Below are 20,456 nucleotides of genomic sequence, written 5' to 3' on the forward strand. Positions count from 1 at the left end.
CGGGTGGCGATGGACCCTCTGCAAAACGGGCCGTTGAAAGGATAGGGGCAATAAATAATTGTTTATTTTTTATCTCCCAGAAGTAAAAAATAAACAAACAAGCAAAACCAATATGGGCGGACCGATGGGCGGTCAGCGATTTCTGTACTGGGTTTACACTACACGGCGGACGGCGAGTGCGGAGTCAATTTGAAAAATCGATTAAATTCGAATAAATGTTGGCGAATGGGCTTAGTCGGATTTAAAAACTCATAACAACCAGGCAACACCTCCTTTTGTGCGAGGTGTATACGGAACAATGTGTGGGGTAACCAGGTTCACTACCAGGTCTTCCCGGCCGCCGGCGATTTTTGCGGATTGGAGATGGAGAAGGAGCAGTATTATTCATATTTATTTTGCACAATTTATGACCCGGTGAGCCTTCTGCGCATCGTTGGCACACACGTATTGACAAATTTGCAGGGCCCTCTGCCGCTGACAGGCATCCGGATTGGGAATGGGATTGGGAATGGGAATGGGAACGGGCATGGGGATCGCCATTTGGGAATCGGAAATCGGTAGCTGGCGCTAGTACATGGAACGGTGGCACTGCCTGCGACAGGAACACGGATTCTCCCAAGGCGAAAGCTAATCAATATACATAAGTTGCCTGGCTGGGATCGGCGTTGATTGCTTTGCCGTTGCTCGCACACTCGCCGATATTGATGCACTTTGAGGAAAATTTAATGACATATCGTAATTTTAAAGGTGTAACTTTTATACCTAAAGTTGTGAGCGGAAGTCATAGAAACAGAACATGAACGAACTAGCCAAAGGCGGTCTTATTGGCATTAAAAAATAATTATTTCAATGCTCAAATATATCATAAATAGTTGAATTCTCACTTTTGTATAATATTACACTCTCTAATTTAGATATCATAGAATGTTTCCCTTATTCCCTTTTCAATTCCAAATACGATGATATGTGCGTAAATATCTAAGGCCGATTTCTCAATGTCAGGTTAAGGTTAAGCTCAGTTGGATATTTCTCACAGAAAGTTAACACCAAGTTAAATTGCCCGGCTTGTTAATTTATAAATATACAAATCTACATAAGTCTGATGTGACTTTGTGGGTAAGTAAAGAGTAAAGTACGAGTAGTGGCCTTCTCGATGTTTATACCTAGAATATTACCCTAACATTATATTGAGAAACTACATTTTTCGGCAACTGCTATTTTACTCATAGGGAAAAGTATACATGACATACATCAATACTAACATATTTTTTAAGATTTGTGCAGTTACAATTGATATACAAATCTTTAATAAAGATAATTCCAATAGACATATTTAAATTCCTTTTTAATTTCAGAACCAAACGCTTGATTCATTCTCCAAGTGCATAGGTAAATAATACGACTCCTCCGATATTCTTGATTTATTTTCCGAGTGTAGAGATAATCGCACACACGCTATTCCGCCGGTTCATGCCATTAAACGTGACAAGTTGCATGTCCAAATAAAGCAGCAATGACCTCCATCAAACCGATATCGCAGATCGACTCCGGGGCCATCAAAACGGGGCGTAATAATCAAAAGGATCGTGTTTAATAAAATGCAAAGCGTTCGCGATCGCCTTGCCTTCTCTTCACCGTCGATTGTAATCGCTTGAGATCGCCAGAGGAACAATGGTCATTCGGAAGCCAGTCAATCAGGAATGAAGAATCAGGAATCAGGCATCAGGCATCAGGAATCAAGAATCAAGAGTCGGGAATCCATCTTCGTCAGCCAGGCGAGGCGATTGTCTGCCGGACTTCTTGGTGGTTAACATGGCGCCTGAGTTTGTCGTTTCGGGAATTGTCAGCGGATCATCAGTCGGGATGATCGTCAATGACTTTGACGCTCTCCACTTCTTTGTCTGGCACATCCATTGTTCTCCTGGTTTTTTGGTTTATTTATTTTCCTTCGGTTTTTTACCTGGCGACAGCGGCGACTGCGGCAAATGGATGTCCATGGTCGGCTCATGAAATGTCAATCAAGTCATAGAAATCGCATTGCTGATTGACTATGCGAAAGTAGGTGCTCCTCTTGGAGGATCCCGGTCCCACTTCGAAGGCCCAGTCGAAGTTGGGTCAACTCCAAAACAATTCAATTGAGGCAGCAAATAAATCACGTAGAAACGGACTCAATGATCGTGGACCAAGCTGGGTTTTTGGTTTTTCATTTTATTTTTATTTTTTCGGGTCTCTTTTTTTCGATCTTCAGGCCTGTGACAGATCTCTGGTGGGTTCTGTGGCAGGAAAACAAAAAATGCGCACGGCCACAGCTACGGGCTACAGGCTACAGGCTACAGGCTGCAGGCTCCCGAGGTTCTGTTTTATTTTTTCTGGTCTGGGGTCTTTTGTGGCTTTCGTTTGGGGCTTTCGTAGTAGTTATCTGGGAAGTTTTTCGAATGTCGCTAATTTGACGACTGCACGATTGCATCAAGTCGCCGGCGAGCACAGGACGTCTTCAGTCTGGACGAACTCCCGCCGATGCATTTACAGATAAGCTCAATTTCGTTTTTGCTGACACTTTACCGGCGGGCCGAACGGAGCATTGCCGGGATTCACGTTTTCGAGAGACATGTCGCCGATTTCGGATGGCACAAAAATAAAAATTCCAGTCCCCAGTCCCCAGTCACGGAGCTAAACACGCTAAAGTCTTCCTTAGCCCCCGAAACTCCTTAATGGTCATAACCGTTTTCTCGATGGGTTTGAATTATAAACCGCATTGGTCATAACCCTGCATTTATTGCTTTAATGGCAAGATCTCTGCCTACATTCAATTAACTTAAAGTTTACTGATGGGTTTTTTGTGCCGAAGAGTATGGGCCATTCGGCTTGGCTTGAATCGCAAATTACCAACGCAGCCTCCAGTAATTGTGAATGACAATAATTGTGGAGACAATCGGCAGTTCGGACCCGTGTAGAGGTGATTTTGGCCACATTCTGCCCAGGAGACATCCGTTGGAACGTGCAAGATGTTGGCGCCAACAGCGCCACCCAATAATGCCAGTGAGATAATAATAAAGACGAATTCCTGAGACCGAATGCTCCGGGTGCAATCGCCACTCCGCGTGGAATGACAGTTAAGGACCCCTTTTCGAGTGGACAGTTACACATGTGGTCAGTCGTACTGATAGTTTCCTACTTTTATCCCAAGTATTTCCGTACTTTGAAAAGTTTTAATATATGGAAAAATCATTCATCATCGATTTAACTCGAAATGTAAGTCTTAAACTATAAGAGCAAAAAGGTTGGAATTTGGTTGGAATATACTTATTCTAAAATGTATTAAAAAATTATTATATTTTAGAAATAGGTATATTTATTCGAAAACTATAAGAAAACAAACCACAATATTATGAGACACCCACCATTTTTATGATAAACATTCGTTTTTTAATGGAATATATTTATTTTGACATTGCCTATTGATATACCGAAAATTCTTAAAATCAGACAGTTATTTAGTTAGGACCAATTTCTCAATGTGATGTTAAAGTTATAGTTTGTTATCTGTAAGATAAAGTTCTGATGAACTAGAAAGTGTATATATAATTTAGATTGCAAATCCAATTATTACTGCCGTTCATTACCTATTACCAAGGTAGACAATCCCTGCAATCTAATCTACAGCCAAAAGGGAACTAAACTAAGTGAAAGCTCATGACCCAAATCAGGGAGCAAGACTTCAAAGACTATTTACGACAACGACAATTAAATGGGGTTTTATGTCCGGGAGTGTATCACTCCGAGTGATGGCCGGATGACACGACCACTGCCACTGCTCTTTCCCAGAAGGGAAATCCTTTCGCATGTCAACTGACAGTATATCCACCATTCGCCGGCGACACTGGGTGAACTCTAAACTGCAGAATAACTAAATATAAAGCCGCCGTTCAGGGAAATATTTTTGATGACATTTATGCGTTCACGTCCACCGGCGGCAGCGACGACACAGAGCTCTAATTAAATTTAATAGCTGCGCAGTGACATAAAATTGAGCCACCAACGTGGCAGACGTCGTAAACACTTTTGATTTGATTTCTGGAAAGGCTTCACTCATTTGACAGCAGCACAGCCGTTTTCGCCGGTGTTTGTCCGGGCGGATTGTTGATTGAATTGTCACCTCGATTTAATGACACCCATGGAAAGTATCTTTCACACAAGCCGCCGTTTGGTTTGATGTCCTCCATTCGGGGGGAATATCATCGTTTGCCACTTGGCCAAGGCGCCACCAACGCCGCTGACATACATAGGCACTACTGTAGGAATTGTAGGAATAGGGGAATTTCTCAGAGTGCCGCAGGGACTGTCAAAGGTGTCAGACGTTTTATTGCCTCTGTGGACGACCTGTTGAAAAGTTCATGGTCACGATGTGAGCAGACTTCCCAGACGGACTTTGAAGACAGTCCTTAGATCTTGCGTTTTTAATGGCACTTTGTGCGATTTGCACTGGTATTATTCAATTAAAAGATGCCATAAAAAGGATAAACCCATTTTTTCCATATCAAATATTTATACACTGATATAAGGGAACAGTATACATAAATATGTGTATATTAAAATCAGAATTTAGTAATATGAATAATATATGAAAAAATATTTATATAAAATTCAAAACATTTAAAACCCATGATTTGATATTAAACATATTTGAATCAAGGTTGAATATATAAAGATCTTAATTTTTATTTTGTTAATAAATATTGTAATTAAATATTATTTATCATGAATTTCAATTTTGATAACTCTTAATAGTACATTAAATTCAGTATTTACAATTAATAAAAATCGCCATAGATATAATCCCCGGCTAAAAATATTTGTCTTAAATATGAAACTATTGAAAATTCAATACCCCTTAGCAGAAATTATTAAATTTGGGTGACATTATAATATAAGCTTATGAAGAAATAACCTTTAAAGTTATTAAAGGTAGGTACAAGTATTTTTGAATTTATATAAAATTCATAAAACGTAATATTTGAAGTTTTTTATTTTATACGAGACTTGAAAAATCGCACAAGTTTTTTAAACAATTGTTAATAATATTAAAATGATATATGGTATACATAACTATATATGTCTGTAATAATAGAAATGGTACTTCTATTTCCAAAATTAGTCTGCTTATTTTTATAAATTTGAGTACTCAAAATGCTTGCTTGTATTTTAATACCCAGACACATTATTGCGGAACACAGAGAGCCGTGGCCGGCGATTGCCTGAAATGTAGTCGTACTCAAATATGGGCTTGTCCAGCCGCTGGAGGTTGTTTGTATCCCAAGTTTAATTAAATTTCTGGCATACGACATCAGCAATCAAGCACTGGCAACATGGCACCGGCATCGGGGCATCAGTAGTACCCGGCACCACGGGTTAGGTGCACAGTCATGGACATGACTCTGTGTAAACGGACATGCACATTTGAATTCGGTTAAATAGTCCACCTGGGCATGCCATCCACAAGTCCACAAGTCCACATCCACTGCCATATCCACATCCGCAGCCAATCCAGAGTGCCTAATGTTTTCGGATCGGAATGGCATGGGTTGATGGAATGCCCTTGTCCGGGCATAAAAGCCACATAGGTGGACGTATCCGTATGTGCATATTCAAAACGCCAGTCGCTGCTAATATGTAGTAGCGGCTTATAAAATGTTACAAGTTTTGTATTAATTAAAAACTTCGGCTCGTGTGTGTACTTTTACCGAGTTATATATATTTTTTTGTTCCCCTGCCGCAGCTCCTTTTGCCATTCAGGTGCTCCTCTATATAAATATATACGTATATGGTGGTGTGTGGGTTGGACTTTCCCCATTTGAACGCGGGTTTGTCTATTGTTTCCAGTCCATCCGATTTTGGTAGGGCGGTGGGACCGCCCCAAATAGACAAGCATGCACCGTTTTGCAATTTAAGCTTGTCGACGTTGCTGGTGCCGTGATGTTGCTGGTGTGCTCTTGGTGTTGCTGGTGGGTTTTGGACTCGGACCCCGGACCCCGGATCCCTCCATCCCTCCATCCGACCAACCGTGCATCCATTCCGTCCATCCATCCATCAACGTGTTTGACCTAGCCGGCAATTCGGTTTGACATGCGGGTAAATTGAATTTTCCTTGTTTCGCATTTGTTTCGACTTGTTTCTTTTTTGATTTTGGCCCGTTGTACGAATTACTTATTCAAATTAAAAATATTTTTTTTGTTCACCCTGCCGCCGCCGATGACTGGGGAATATTTTTTTTGGAGTTTCTCCACAATTCTCACCCATTTATTTACATACGCGTACATATGTAAATTGTCGGCATGTGAGTCCGGACATTGTACATAATCCTGTTAGCATACAAGTGTAACTGAATCTATCTGCATAACTTTGGAACTTTGGGGCACTGGACGGATTTCACTGGGAATATTTTGAGATATATATGCATGTACTATGGCTTTCAAAATAATGTTTTATTTTAAATATTTCATCAACATTATATTTATTAAGCTCTAATGTTACTATGGTGCAGCATAATATGTTAATATTATCTCATTCAACTTTACTAGTTTAGACTTTTTTGGTTTCAAAACAATTTGGAAAATATTTTTATAAAATATTTCTCAATTCTAAGAGATTTCTTAAATGTTGTATTGTTCACTTTGGAATGTTTTTTCAAGGAACACTAAAATTCCAAGCTTTGACTGCTAGGTAAGTTAATTTATTGCATAATTAGCAGCAATTATCATGCTCCTTTAGAAATATCTTTACCTAATAGTGCAAAGATTAGTTCCCAGCGAACATTCAAAATTTCATAAGATAAAACCGTTTTTTCGGCCATTCACATTTCGCAAATGAGCAGAAGTCAGATTGTTTTCGGGGGCCCCGAAGGAACTTGAGGCATTAGGTTAAGTGGCAATCGCGGTCTGATTTATGGCTATTTCCGTCTCGTTGCGATTTCAGTGATTCAAGGAATTGGAAGCGCCGCAAATGAGCTGCCAGTTGGCAGTTGCTCATCCAAGGGCCTCCGGGGTGCCGGCTCATTAATTGATTGCACTTATGGCCCTCAAGATTTGCAACCGCATTCGTACTGGTACACATGCGTTTGCGTTTGCGTATGCAGAGCAGAGTGCGGAATTCATTATTTCCGGGAACAGTGCATTTGTACGGCAATTAGTCCGCTCGCGAACATAATATACCACGCCTTCGCCGCAGACCCGGACCCTGGGGCCCATGTTCCTCTGCGGACGGCATAAATCATCTTGCAACGGGGCCGACGCCCCAGTATCATCGCTGGCTATATGGGACATAAATACCCGGGGCCGTACAAAACGCCAAAAACGCTGTCTAATTGAGAGGCACCGCAGGCAGAGCCGCAGCCAGCGAACACGGCCAGTAAATCTGGCGGGGATCGCATATTGAGTTCTCACACTCAGCCCGCACGAATCCCAATCCCAATCTCGAGATGTCGCGAGCGGAGCCATTTTTCCATGTCTCATTTGCGGCGACCCCTCGAGAATTGGGACTCGCTCTTTCCCCAATTTGAGTGGGGTCACACGCACGTCATAAATAAATGTAAAAAACTTGTCTAGGGGTGATGGACTAGGGAATACCCGGTCCTGAGCTCGCAGATACTGAAAACCTTAAGTAAAGGATTATGAAATGTAATTAAAGTATTCCATACTTAAAATTACAGCTCATATGCAATATTTCTAAAGAATTCTATATTACTTTACATTAAATTACATAAAATTTCTCCCTGTGTAGTCTTAATATCCCCAAAGTCACTATAAATAATCTTCGCCTAAGATATGTAGCCCTTGTTTTTTATTATTTATGATCCTTTAAAACAAAATTCCTCCATCGCAATAAGTTAGGGGAAATGCATTCAAACATGGTGTCAAAACATTTTTGATTGCCAACAATTAACAATTCCTAAAATAAGCACAGGTAATAATTTAAAACCCCTTAATTTAGAACGAAAACGTAGTAAAAACAAATAAATCAAAGGAACTGCATGTGTAAAAAAAACCTAAATTATTAATTTGGAGTTCTGTAGCTGCTTTTAGAAAGAAACACGACAATGTTGAAAACAAACGATGAAAATATAACCTACTTTTCTAAATTAAGGATATTGCTTCTGCTACAAAGCTTTTTCCTATACATCATAAATATTTTGTTGATAAAATTCTAGGCAAAATTAAAAAACATAGAAGTGAAATGATATAAGCAGTCGAAATCGGATACTTCTTGAGTATTTAAGCGGGACCTTTACAGCAAGCGATTGAAATACTATTCTTGTTATCATTTAGCTTCTTAGATATAAAGAACGAAGTAACTTACACCTATATAACAAGTGTTTCAAATACTAATCTGTTAGTTCTTTAAGTTTATAATTTTTAATTATGCCCTGACAACAAAAGTTTGTGTTAAACAGCAGTGCGAAAAAATGGAAATAGCTTGTCTTGTGTCTGTCGCTTCCAGACATCCCGCTCCCCATCCCGATCCTCTGCGAGATCACTCGTCAGTGGTTGCCCAATGGCAGTCCATACATCTACGTCTATATCTATGGCCGATTCGTACGGCCTATGTTGTCCGGAGTCGCGCTCACGCCCACTTCTTAACATGCGCTACAAGTGCTAAAAATGCTGAAAACATATTTCACAATTAATTGTCGCCTCGGCTGGCGTTGGTGCTTTTTCCGCTCGCTATGCGACAACAGCCCCCGGTGCCACGCCCCCCTGCAGCCCCCCTTTTTGGCCAGTCCCTCAGTTGTCGTTATTATATTTTCCTCGCATTTTTAAGTGTTGTTCGACATGGCAAAAACAACGCGTTGCTGCGTAATTTGTCGTAATTAATGCTTATGAATAGTTTGTACTTGTCGCATTTGTTAGTGGCAAAGAAAAGCGTGGGTGGAAAGTGGCTGGGAAATCAAAGAATGGCTTACCTGCAGCTTAACCAGCTCCGGGAACTCGCTGGCCATCTTGGCCAGCTCCTGGTAATTAGCCTTCGCCATCGAGACGATCCACTCCTTCGCCTTGGGATGCGCCAGCGTAACCTCGGGCGAATCCTTCTCCTCGATTAATTGCTGAAATGAGAAGGGGAGGAGCGCCCGGAGGGGCATAAATTAATTATGCATGTTTCTGCCACTTTGTCTACGACTTGGCGGGGGCGGAGTGCCAGTGGTAGTGTAGTATTAAAAAAACCTAAAAGAAAACAAAAACCAAAACGAAAAACATCGGCACGAAGCGGGAATAAAACATAGAAAGCCCATTGAGAGCATTAACGCCAACACAGTCGTCGCCTCCCGGAATATACGATTCTAATTTACCCACTCGCACACGGGCAGCATTGCCCCACAATCCACAATCCCAGTGTGTGTGGCATCCGATGGATGTGCACATGGATGTGGATATGGATATGGAACGGGTGGGGTTGAGGCTGGGGTGCACTCTCAAAAATATCTAGTATTTCATAATTAGATCGAGCACGAATAGGACCACGAATTAAAACATAAGCCTAGAGAATGTAAGCAACATGATATGCTAGCTTAAAAGGTTTAGGTATATAAAACAGATATCCACTATCCAATTGATTATGCATTTAAATGTATTTGCATTGAATATCACATTCATAATAACACTCTTGATTTGGTTATTCATAGAACAAAGGCCACAAGTATCTTATAAATATTATAAATAAATATATTTGTTGATATACAAAATAAATTTCCATGTTTATAAAATGATAATAAAATAAAATGTGGCCTACTTTGAAAAAGTGTAGTTGGATTTTAAAATGTTAAGGTAAGTATTATTTGCATAAATCTATTCCTAAATATTAAAAAAGATATCTTCAGAGTTATTGAAACTTTATTATGATAAAAATATAAATACTTTGGAATACTTTGAATGTTTAAGGTACTTAAAACAATGGTTTAAGGATTAAGTTACGGAAATACAATAGTTACCTACTTGAATATAATTTAGACTAGATTTTAAGTTAAGAACTTTAAATGTTGAAACACGGATTTAAATCCTTTCAGTGTTTCTCCGAGTGTTAAGATGGGATGCCAATGAGCTGGGGGATGGGGATGAAACTGGGATGTGTGTGTTGTTCGGAGGGTGCAGACACGGGCGTAAAAGCTGGATGGTAATTATGCTCACGCATTCGACGGCGCCATCGCCATCGCCATGTTCCTCCACTAATTATGAAGGTAATAATTTTTATTTATTAGGCGCGTGCTTAAGGCAGAAAGTACGATGGGTTCTTCGTTGGCTCTCGAGGATCTCCCTCGAAAAGAAAGTAGCTGTGCGTTCTGTTGTTCGTTTTTTGCTTCGGTGATTTACAGAGTTTTTTAGGCTAGGATGCGGGGGACACACCCGCCAAACTCGGCTGCTGATAATGAGCCCTCTAATGATTTCCGAGGGGTGGGGCTTCCGCGGGGCCAGGGGCAGGGGGCTTCCCAAACACATGTGCCCGCGACAATAGGAACGGCAGTCGACATGTGTGCCTCATATTTACGAGCGCACAACACATTTTCGGCAACTAATTATCCATTCGCGTAATGTTCGCGGGCCGAACAAGCTGCGGAATCCCCGGTATCTCCGGCCCTAACTTCACCTGAACAACATCACCCACTCGGGGTCTTTATTATCCAGGCCCAACATTACACAGCTAATAAATACTACGACATTTGAATGCCGCATTTAGCCGCAGGATGCGCAGAACGCGTGCCAGGACCTCATCCTCGTCCCCGCATCTATTTACACGCCACTTGACTCCTGGAGAGCTCACGTTTTCCCAATTACGGGCGGGTGTTTGGTGCTCGGTCCGATTTTTCCCAGGTGAGGGCAGTCGCCATTTGCAAATGCCGAGCATTTTGGGTAACGAGCACTACGTACGGCGTTCTGGAAGTCGAATCGGGGGACTCGAAGTCGTGCATTTGAGCGAGCGAGGCGACAGGCGTAACAGGAACAGGAACAGAAACAGCAGCAGAACATCACAAAACAGTACAAACATCGAGACGCAGGGCCCCTGGCAAAGTGGCCATGTCAATGCTAAACAAAAGAGCCCCACCCAAAACCGAACCCCATTCAGGAGAAACCCAACCGAACCAAACTGAACTGAACCGCCCACCACACTTTGAAAAAATGATGAATGTGATTGCAAATATTGAATACATGAACTAATTACCTAGTTCCCCTAACATACGTTCAAAAAGTACTGTTATGTTCTAACAGTATTATAGCTAAAGGTCTTAGATTACAACTTAGATCAAAACTTATCTATGTCTAGATAAAACTTTTTATATAAAAACCTATAAGTTAGTTGAGATTTGATGAGTGTCCTAAGACCATAGGGAATAAGCTTAGTTTTGAATACAAAGTATAGATATTAAATATACCTTTACTTTAACCTAATTTAAGAAACAACATATCTCTTGTTACTAGATTTCTAATGGTATTTTTTAAAGCTAATGATGTCAATTTTTTTAACTGCAGCTACCCACCCTCAAGATTCTCTCCATTTCGATGGTTTGTTGCTTTTTTATGGCTTTATCAGGACGAAGAGGGAGGAGACAGCAAAACAAAGAAAAAAAGGGAAAACCCAGGACAACTAGGACTCGAACTCCAACTTCGAATCCAGACCTGTGGACTTGGGGGTTGAGCACCGGTTGCCCTTGTCTATCGCCCGGACCACTCATCCTCCCCAATCGCTTGTTTGTTGGCCAGTTTTCTTATGTCCCGGGTCCCTTTATGCCCGATATTATATCACACAGCTGGCCGTTGTCCTTTTGCCAGGATGTGGCCCTGGCCATGGGTTCTGGTTGGGTCCTAGGCTGTCTGGATACCAGGACGGGGGCTATCTATGGGACTCGGGGTCTGGGCCATGTCTCTTCAGTGTTTGCGTTGGCCCGGCGAGTCTTACCTTTGGACCGATGCCACAAAATGGTCGTGTTTGCCATTCCCAGGGTCCGGGGAGTCGACTCCGTCCGTTTTTGTCAAAAGGGGGCGGGGCGGAGGACAAACTGACTGACTGAATGCTCCTCGTCCGGCGAACGGGTGGAAATTGTTGCTGTTGTAAATTTAACCGCTTCGGGACACAGTCCGTTGTTGTTTAACAGCAATAACAACTTTTGGTTTGTTTCCTTACATTTTTAATTGGGTCCTTTGTGGCTGGGATGGCCGTGATGAGAATGGCTTTGCCTAACTAATTTCTATTGCTGCTTATTGGCTATGTTAACATGTTTCACCAACTTGTTTTATGCAAAGGGGTTTTCGCCACGGGTTCGTTTCGTCCCTGCCACGCCCCTCGATCCATGATACCGACCCCGCCCCCGCCTTCGTTTCGATGTGGGTCGGATGGCAGTTTTATATGCATTCTGGGACACACGAGAGGTGCCTCCTCTTTTAATAAGAATATATGCGGTCTGTTTGATGCTGCTGTCCGCTTTTGGGAAGGGATTTGCTTTAAATGATACTTGTGATGCCAGGGGGTTTAAATTAGAGTCACAGAACATCAACGAAACTTTGCATTAGTTTTTGTTTGCTGTTTGTTTTGTTTCAACTGGAAAGGGAACTTCATTTTAGGAATTTAAGATGAAACAATGATACTAATGTGGACAAAGAATAAGGTGGATTTGTTATTTTCGATTTTCGTGGTGTGGTGCACTATGAATTCCTTTTATCCGGCCAAAATGTTAGTAAGGAATATTTTTTGAGCGTTATGCGTCAAGAGACCGCTCCGGGGCATGCGTTTCAAGTCGATTGAGGAGATAAAAATATCGAAGAATGCGATAATGCATACCGAAATGCATATTTGGCATGTTTCGAGGATTGGAAAAAACGTTATCATAAGTGTATTTTATCGGGAGGGAATTAGTTTAAAGGAGATTAAATTTATTTCTTATTTAACAAACAAATTTTCTATACTTTCTTCCCACAGTTGTACTTAAATATTTTTAAATTAGGCTATTTTCCACAAATGTACCACATGAAATATACAAAGATTTTAATAGTTCGTAGCAAAAATAATGTAAAGGTATTAATTAAATTAATTTATTTTCAAAAATTTAATAAAATTTATAATCACATTAAAATAAAACCAAGCAATTAGTCATTTTAAATATTTTTAAACTCTTTTACACAAAAAGCTCAAAGTTCACTTTAATAAACTTTTGCAACTCCAGGAATTTCAATTCCAATGAACAGCACGAAAATACAATTTCAACACATTTATGGTTTGAAGGTTTAAGCTTGAACCCAAACATTTTAATATTTTTCCCTTAACCTTTCCGCTTTCATTAATCAAAATTGGGCAACAACTCAAATTATAATACTTCTATCAATATTAGTTATTTAAACAAGAAAAAAATACTTTTTAAATCCGCTTGTTGTTTGGGGCGTAAATTAATCAATCCTTTTCCAACGCACAACGGTGCTGAGTGAGCGTAGAAAATGCCAAATCATCGGGCTAATTAAAAACGATCGAAACGAATTTAATTGATCAGCTAGCTAAGACTTTAGATCCCATAGTTACAGTTGCGACGCCAAAATTTCACGGTTCGTCATGATGGATCTTGCTCCCCGTTTTTTTTGGTCACGCCGGAAAAAATCCCATGAATTAGAATTCCTCCTATAAATTCCTAGGAACATGATGCGTCACTTTCTTTTCGGCCCGCAATGATTAGTTATTTCTTTTGATGAACCAAAAAAGAGCATCCATCAAACCTATCCCAATATTGTTTACAACTGAATTTTAATAATTGCGTGAAGACGGTTGGCGCCATCCGAAATAATGGTGTGTCTTGTTAGCGAATCAATTTGTTAACAAGCTGTAAGCGCTTATATACTTTCTTTATCCTCAATGGTCTAAATAGGGGCTATCAACTCGATCAAGTGAATGATAGCCCTTCTTTTAACTGTTTTCATGTTGCAGACAAATTAATAATGACTTGTAAGAAAAGGGGATTGGCTCATGCAAACTATTTCACATGAATTCATTCATTTAAATGAAATATTCAAATTTTCTCTTTTTTAAAAATTATGAGAATTAGACTGACAAAAAATGAATTGAAAAATTTACGCCTATGTCAGCTATTTAATGTTCATACCTTTCTAAAATTAATAAACCCTTTTAAGAAGTAATGTTTCCCTTTGAAAACCATATAGGATAGTAAAAAATCATGGCTTCCATTTAATTTTGACTTAGTGTTTATATTTTTAATTTCGATGCTCAAAAATGGGATGTGTAAATCCGAAAACATGAAATACGTGAGAATTTCAAAGTTGCGGCAGTGATGCTTTGAAATAGATTCCCAATATAAGGACGAGTTTGATTTTTCCATGTCCGAACGTCTGTACAAATAGGCACTTAAGTTCGCTTCCCGATGTTTTAGTGGGATTTTATAGCATCTGACGTGCCGTTGACAATCTTAGTTTGACGTACATCCACTGCTGCGGAGCATCTTCCGCTAAATATGATCCAAAGGGATGGGATGGGATACGTTCGGATGGGACCATCCGTCTCGCAGACAGATTCGGATGATTTATGCACTGGGGATATTCGGTCTCAACTCTAAATTGCGTGATTGACAGGCCTAAGTGGATGACAGTTGTTTGACAACTCGGCCCAATTGCACTACTATATCGTGTAACATTAACTAAGAAACGATTTTTCCGTAACGCTTGACAAATTCCACTGCCACATGCTTCCGAGATTGATATTTCTAAATTAGAATCTTGAAACGGACACGCTACAAATTATATATGTATGTGGAGACATCTAAGTGGATTTCGTTCAAAATGTTGAGGGTTTCTATTGCCATATAATTTGCCTATTCTCTTGAAAAAATAAATCTGGGGATATAGGAATGACTGTAAGTTAAAGATTTGTGGTGAGTATGCCTGAGAGCATACCATTTCTTTTATAGACATAAATTTTTACATTTGTGTTAATTCTGCATTTTCATTAAACAATTTTCTTTTCCTTTTCCTAAAATCAACTTTAAAAAGTTGTTTAATTTTTAATTTAACTTTTCTTGTAAATTAGTTCATTTAATTGTGAGTCTTGTAATAAATAAATACTAGGATCGGTTTGTGAGTTTGTGAGTAAGCTCATTTTTCCAAAAAATTTGATTTTTAAATGTAATAAATTATTATTGATATAAAAATTTATTGCATTTAGGCAAAAATCTTTTAATTCTGCAATATTCTTTCCTTTACAAAAATAATTGTTGTAATATGACGATCCAATGACCCAATGTTATAAAATGAAATTTTGAGGATATGTTTGTCGTTTAACCCGGCTATTAGTTTTAGTTGGGGACTTATGAAAATTAATAAATGTTACGAAAAGTAGTATCTTAAAATTTGGAGTGCGTGCCAACCTAAAAACCCATTTACCTAATATCGAAAAAAATGTATAATATTTCTCAATGAAATAAAATGACTTTGAAACTAAAACTGGCTTAAAAACATTCAAAATCCAATATTATTTTACCGAGTCTATCTGAATGGATATTTTTCTGAGTGCCAGCCCGGCATGCATGCATTTATTGGCCGCAAAATTTCTCACGTAACTCATTCCTGGCTTGTCGCCGATGTGTTTGTACACATAATAGGCTTTTGGGGTATCAAAAAATAAAAGAAAATAAAGGCGAGCGGAAAAACAGCTTGCTGGGCAAACGCCCGGCCCAAGTGTCGTCATGGCCAGTTGATGGAACAAAGTTACTAAACACATCGGACCGGGAATCGAATTCGGAATCGGACTACATGTGTCCGCACATGTACGTACACATGTCGGGCATCAGCTCTCCAGTTCTCCAGCTCCTCGGCTCCTCAGCTCTTCAGCTCTCGAATGCGCGGCGACAAAGCCGGGACAGAAATGCGGACAGAAAAGCGAACGGAACGATGCAGGCGCATGTAGTTTTATGAGACTTACATTTATATTGTCCACTAATAAAATTAATGGATTTATTCAATTCGGGCTGTGCTGGTGGCAATTCGTGACAAGGCTCTGGGAACTGACAGACAGCTGGGTGACCGGCTCAGTTCGAGCCAGCCATTCTGCCACTCTGCCACTCCGCTTTTCCACCTATTCCGCCAGCAGTTCCACTTGAGGTGGCCCAAAGCCTGGGACAGCCACTGGTGCATTGACAATAATTGCTCGAGGTTTCAAGGGCCCCCAGATCTAATCTGACCCTGATTTGTAGCCGAGGAATACCAGCCAACTCTGTGTTGCAATTCAGTCATAAGCACTGATGGGGTAGCTACTACTTTTTATAATCCTAATGTGCAGAATATGCGCTTAGAAATACATCTCTCATTAAAAATTAAAATCTATGAAAGTATTTGAAAACTACAAAAAGATTTGATAAATATGAAAATATTTTTTTGTTGAACTTATTACTCATTTCATATAATCTTAAAAAAAACCTTGTCCTTAACTCGATCATCGTTGAAAAAAATATTATCTGTTTAATGATTACAAATAAATGATAAGATATGATAATAGTTTTGATGCCATTCCGTATTTTAACTTGATAAGCCCCGTTCCATTTTTATATGTTTAAAACTCAGAAAGAACGAATTTCATCTTGAGGGTATGTTTTTAAAGAGAGAGAAATCGAAAAATGAAATTTTCAATATATAGATTATATTATTCAAATGCTAAACTTGATGCTTTCAAATTCAACTGTTCGGCCGTGACAGTTTTTTCTCTGTGTAGCTATAATGTTTAGTATTTCTTGTGCTAAGGAAAGTCGAACAGAACTAAAAACGCCTCGTACAAATAAAGTCCCTTCACTGGACACTTTTTATGGAAATATTCGTAGCTCTGTGATAATTAATCACAACTAAGCCCGGGCAAAAAAGTCGCATATTTGAATGGTCTTGAAGCGAATCTTCCCACTGACACACAGGAAATGGAACAAATTGCGGCAGCGCTGGGAGGGAAGGGCCCTGAAGTCACCCGCACCCGAAGAACCCTCGCCCGCATGGTGGGCAATGGCCCCTTAACCGGTTTTCAGTCACTCACCTTCTCTGGCTTCTTCTTGGCTGGCGGCGATATGATTTTGGCCTCCTCTTCGGAAGCCATCCGGTTGAACTTGCGCGTGGCCTCCTTCACGCTGATGGGATTCTCGGCCAGATCGCCCTCGGCGGAGGGGGTTCCGTTGGTCTCTGCCTTATCCGGCTTTTCATTGGAACTGGAGTCGGTGGAGGCCTCCGAGGAGAAGGAGAATCGGGGTATGTTCTCCTTATTCTCGGTCACATCAATGGAGTTGGAGCGGGAGGCTGGCTGCTCCGGCTGATCCTGATCCTCCGGCTTAACCGACGGCTGCTTCTCCAAGCGGGCGGGTTCTATGCGCTTAATGGCAGCCGTGAACTCGTCCACGCACTCCTGGTAGTTCTCCTGCTGCTCCTTGGCGATGGAAACTGCTGCCGCTGGCGGGGATGTGACCATGGGAGGGTTTTTGTAGGGCGGTGGCTGCCTCATGGGGGAGTCGAAGTTCAGGGATGCACCGCCGGGACTCGAGGGCTCCCCGGATGCTGCGGCCACCGCGCGCTCCACCACCTCCTCCGTGGGGCATTCGTTCACATATTTCTTGCGCAATATCAGAAACTTCTGATTGTTCTCGTTCTTTATCGTGGAGAGCAGGGTCACGAAGGTCTTGAAACGCTTGCGGGCCTCGTCTGGAATGGGTAATCATCGAGACATACATTACACAACCAAGATTTCATAGGCTTTTCTGGCAATTCAACAGGTTCCAAAAACCAAGACCCCCCAAAACAAACACAAATGACTCACTTTGCGACTGCGGATGGGTGAGGAATTTCTTAAAGTGCTTGACCAACGCATGGTTTGTCACCTTGCAGTCGTTGGCCAGCATGTAATTGCGGATCTCCGCAATGGACAACTCCTTCGGCAGCTCCATTGCTCTCGAAAAATCACTTTAAATCACTTTTAAACGCGCAAAATAAAAGAAAAACACACAACAAACAAAAACATTCGACCAGGGAACCGTGCGCACTGCGCTTCTTGCAGCCCTTGTGCCTCGCGGAAAAAAGCTCGCTGATTTCGCTGGATGACTGAAGGCTGGTTGGCATGAATATTGGAAATTAGTTGAATTTTCTGACTAATTACACGATTTTTCAATTAAAATAAGTATGGAAACCCAATATTTTTTTGTTTCTGAAGAAGAAGAAGAGTAGTTCCAATACTTAGTTTATGTACTTTATAACAAACTTATCTAATACTTTCTTAACATATTTCAGTTTAATGAAGTCTAATTTTTTTAGGTTTTTGAAAATCAATTAATAGGTTTTTAAAGCATTGAGGCTGCTTTTTCATCCAAAGAGAGCAGATAATAAGGTTTAGAGGATAAACCTACTTTTAGCTTAACGTGCGGACGAGGTAGACCCTATAAGTGTTAATCAAATGAAATTATTTCGGTAAATATTTTAAAATTATTAATTTAAAAAGAACACAAATTATGGGATTGTTAAAACAAAGTAATATTACTTGGAAATTATAATTAATTATTTAATTTTAGTTAGATAAATAATTTCATTAGTATAGGATTTTAAACATACAGTAATATTAGTTTCCCGAAATTATTACATTTTGTATGAATTAACACTTTATAATACGAATGGAGATTTTTGAAATTACACAATATACGGATTTGTTCTTTCTTATTTTCATGTATCAATAAAAATGTAAAGGTAAAAGCTAAGTAAAACATTTTGTTACGAAGTATAGCTCTTATGTTATGTTTCTTTTAAAAAAAGATCGACAAGAAAGGGATGTGAAAGGATTATAATCAATTATGAAATCCCTCTGGCATGCTAACTTGTAAATCAAAGTGGAAGTTAATTTGCATAAAATTCAATTCTACTTGAAGACGTCTGTTTCGTGTGGCTTTTATTATGCGAAGAAATATTTAAAACAGCTCCGAATTAATTCCTGAGACACTGTCAAATGGAAATTTAGAGGGCGGCACAAGCGGAATATCCCACCCCCTCAAAATCGGGGAGTTAACTTGGCAGTACGAACATATATGTGGGTGATAGACCGAGTTGATTTCCTTCTCAATTGGCCAAATGGTTTGGTTTGGGCCCAGTATGTGTGGCAATTTGTTGAATCGACGTCATTTATCATCCGCACGGAGAGTTCTAGCCGAAAGGAAGCCACAGCCGATGACAGTGACAATGGCGCATCTGGATACACAGATTGGGATTGTATCTTTCACTTGCATTTCAAGATGCAAATGTCAAGACGTGTTGTACTCCGTACCCCCTGCCCGTACCCAGTTCCATTCTTACTCCCGTTCCCCCCGAGGATTCTCCAAAATGCCTCGATGGCGCAGATGCGCACTAATTTGTATGCCCGCACTCTTTGGATTCGGATTCGTTTTCGGATGGGTAAATGTATCTCGTGGGCAGGAGGAAGCGTGCTCGACTCATAAATGTGCCCAAATAAATGTCTCTTATTTATCATTTTATTTGGGATTCGATAAAAGGCCCGGTTTTCCCAGGGCGAGTGAGAGTAAATATAGCATGTACAGTATACATACTTGAGAGCTAATAACTTGGTGAAATAAGGTATATTCAAAAAAAGGTTTGTTAGTAGAAATTTAATAAAATGTATAAATCGGCCAATGCCATATAAGCATCTATCTAAAAAGCAAAACCTAAACTGTACAAAAATATTTTGTATGTTACGGGTGTAATAAATTAAAACTAAAAATAAACTTTACCATTTAGCATCATAAAAACAAAAAATATAATAAAGGTCCAATTTTAAAAATATAAACATTTTAAAATTTAAAGATGTGTTTTATATATCAAAATCTGAAAGTACTCATCGAAATAAGTCAGACCACCATATGTCCTTCCTCTGGCTTGGATCGTATTTGGATATTACAGCGACTTAAAAATTTGGTGTGATTTATAGGTACAATATCTCATTAAGCCATTCAAATATCAGATACCGTCCCTCAATGAAGTATAACATATACATAAATAATTTGTTTCAGAACCGTAAATTTGAAACGGTATATTTCCGAAAATTTAAACCCTGTTTCCCGATATGTGCATTTAAAAAAACACTTTGTCTTGCATTTTTAATCTTTATGTCTATACCTATAATAATCTTGAAGGCGTGAATAGAAAATTGCAGTCGCCTATTAATTTATAGCCAATTTTAAATTGGAATCTTTACATTGAACTGTGTTATGCATGTTAAAAATTAAATAAATTAAGGAAACCTATACATTTCTTTATAAATTGTTTTGTTTGCAAGAAATCTGTAGGACTACTAATAATATCTTTAATACAGGCGTACATGAACTAAAATTTCATTATCAGTACTATCTATATACGCGTCTTTTAAAATAAAGCGCAGAACTGAATAAGACTTAAAACAGTTATATCTAAAAGCAT

The 20,456-nt window shown here is 39.7% G+C and overlaps 1 protein-coding gene across 1 annotated transcript in view; it reads right to left on the reverse strand.

Annotated features, from left to right (window-relative positions):
* The window catches only part of LOC136116981 (ankyrin repeat domain-containing protein SOWAHA-like), a 35,517-nt gene extending 17,468 nt beyond the window's left edge, over positions 1–18,049 (reverse strand). The window contains exons 1-3 of the mRNA XM_070996936.1: positions 17,821–18,049; positions 17,050–17,705; positions 8,957–9,097 (exon numbers count right to left, since the gene is read on the reverse strand). Of these exons, the coding sequence (XP_070853037.1) occupies positions 8,957–9,097; positions 17,050–17,705; positions 17,821–17,947 (924 nt within the window). The 5' untranslated portion in view covers positions 17,948–18,049. The remainder of the gene's footprint in view (positions 1–8,956; positions 9,098–17,049; positions 17,706–17,820) is intronic.
* Between the last annotated feature and the right edge of the window lie 2,407 nt (positions 18,050–20,456).

This window comes from Drosophila suzukii, chromosome 3, assembly GCF_043229965.1.
Source record: "Drosophila suzukii chromosome 3, CBGP_Dsuzu_IsoJpt1.0, whole genome shotgun sequence".
In the NCBI taxonomy this organism is placed as follows: Eukaryota; Metazoa; Arthropoda; class Insecta; order Diptera; family Drosophilidae; genus Drosophila; species Drosophila suzukii.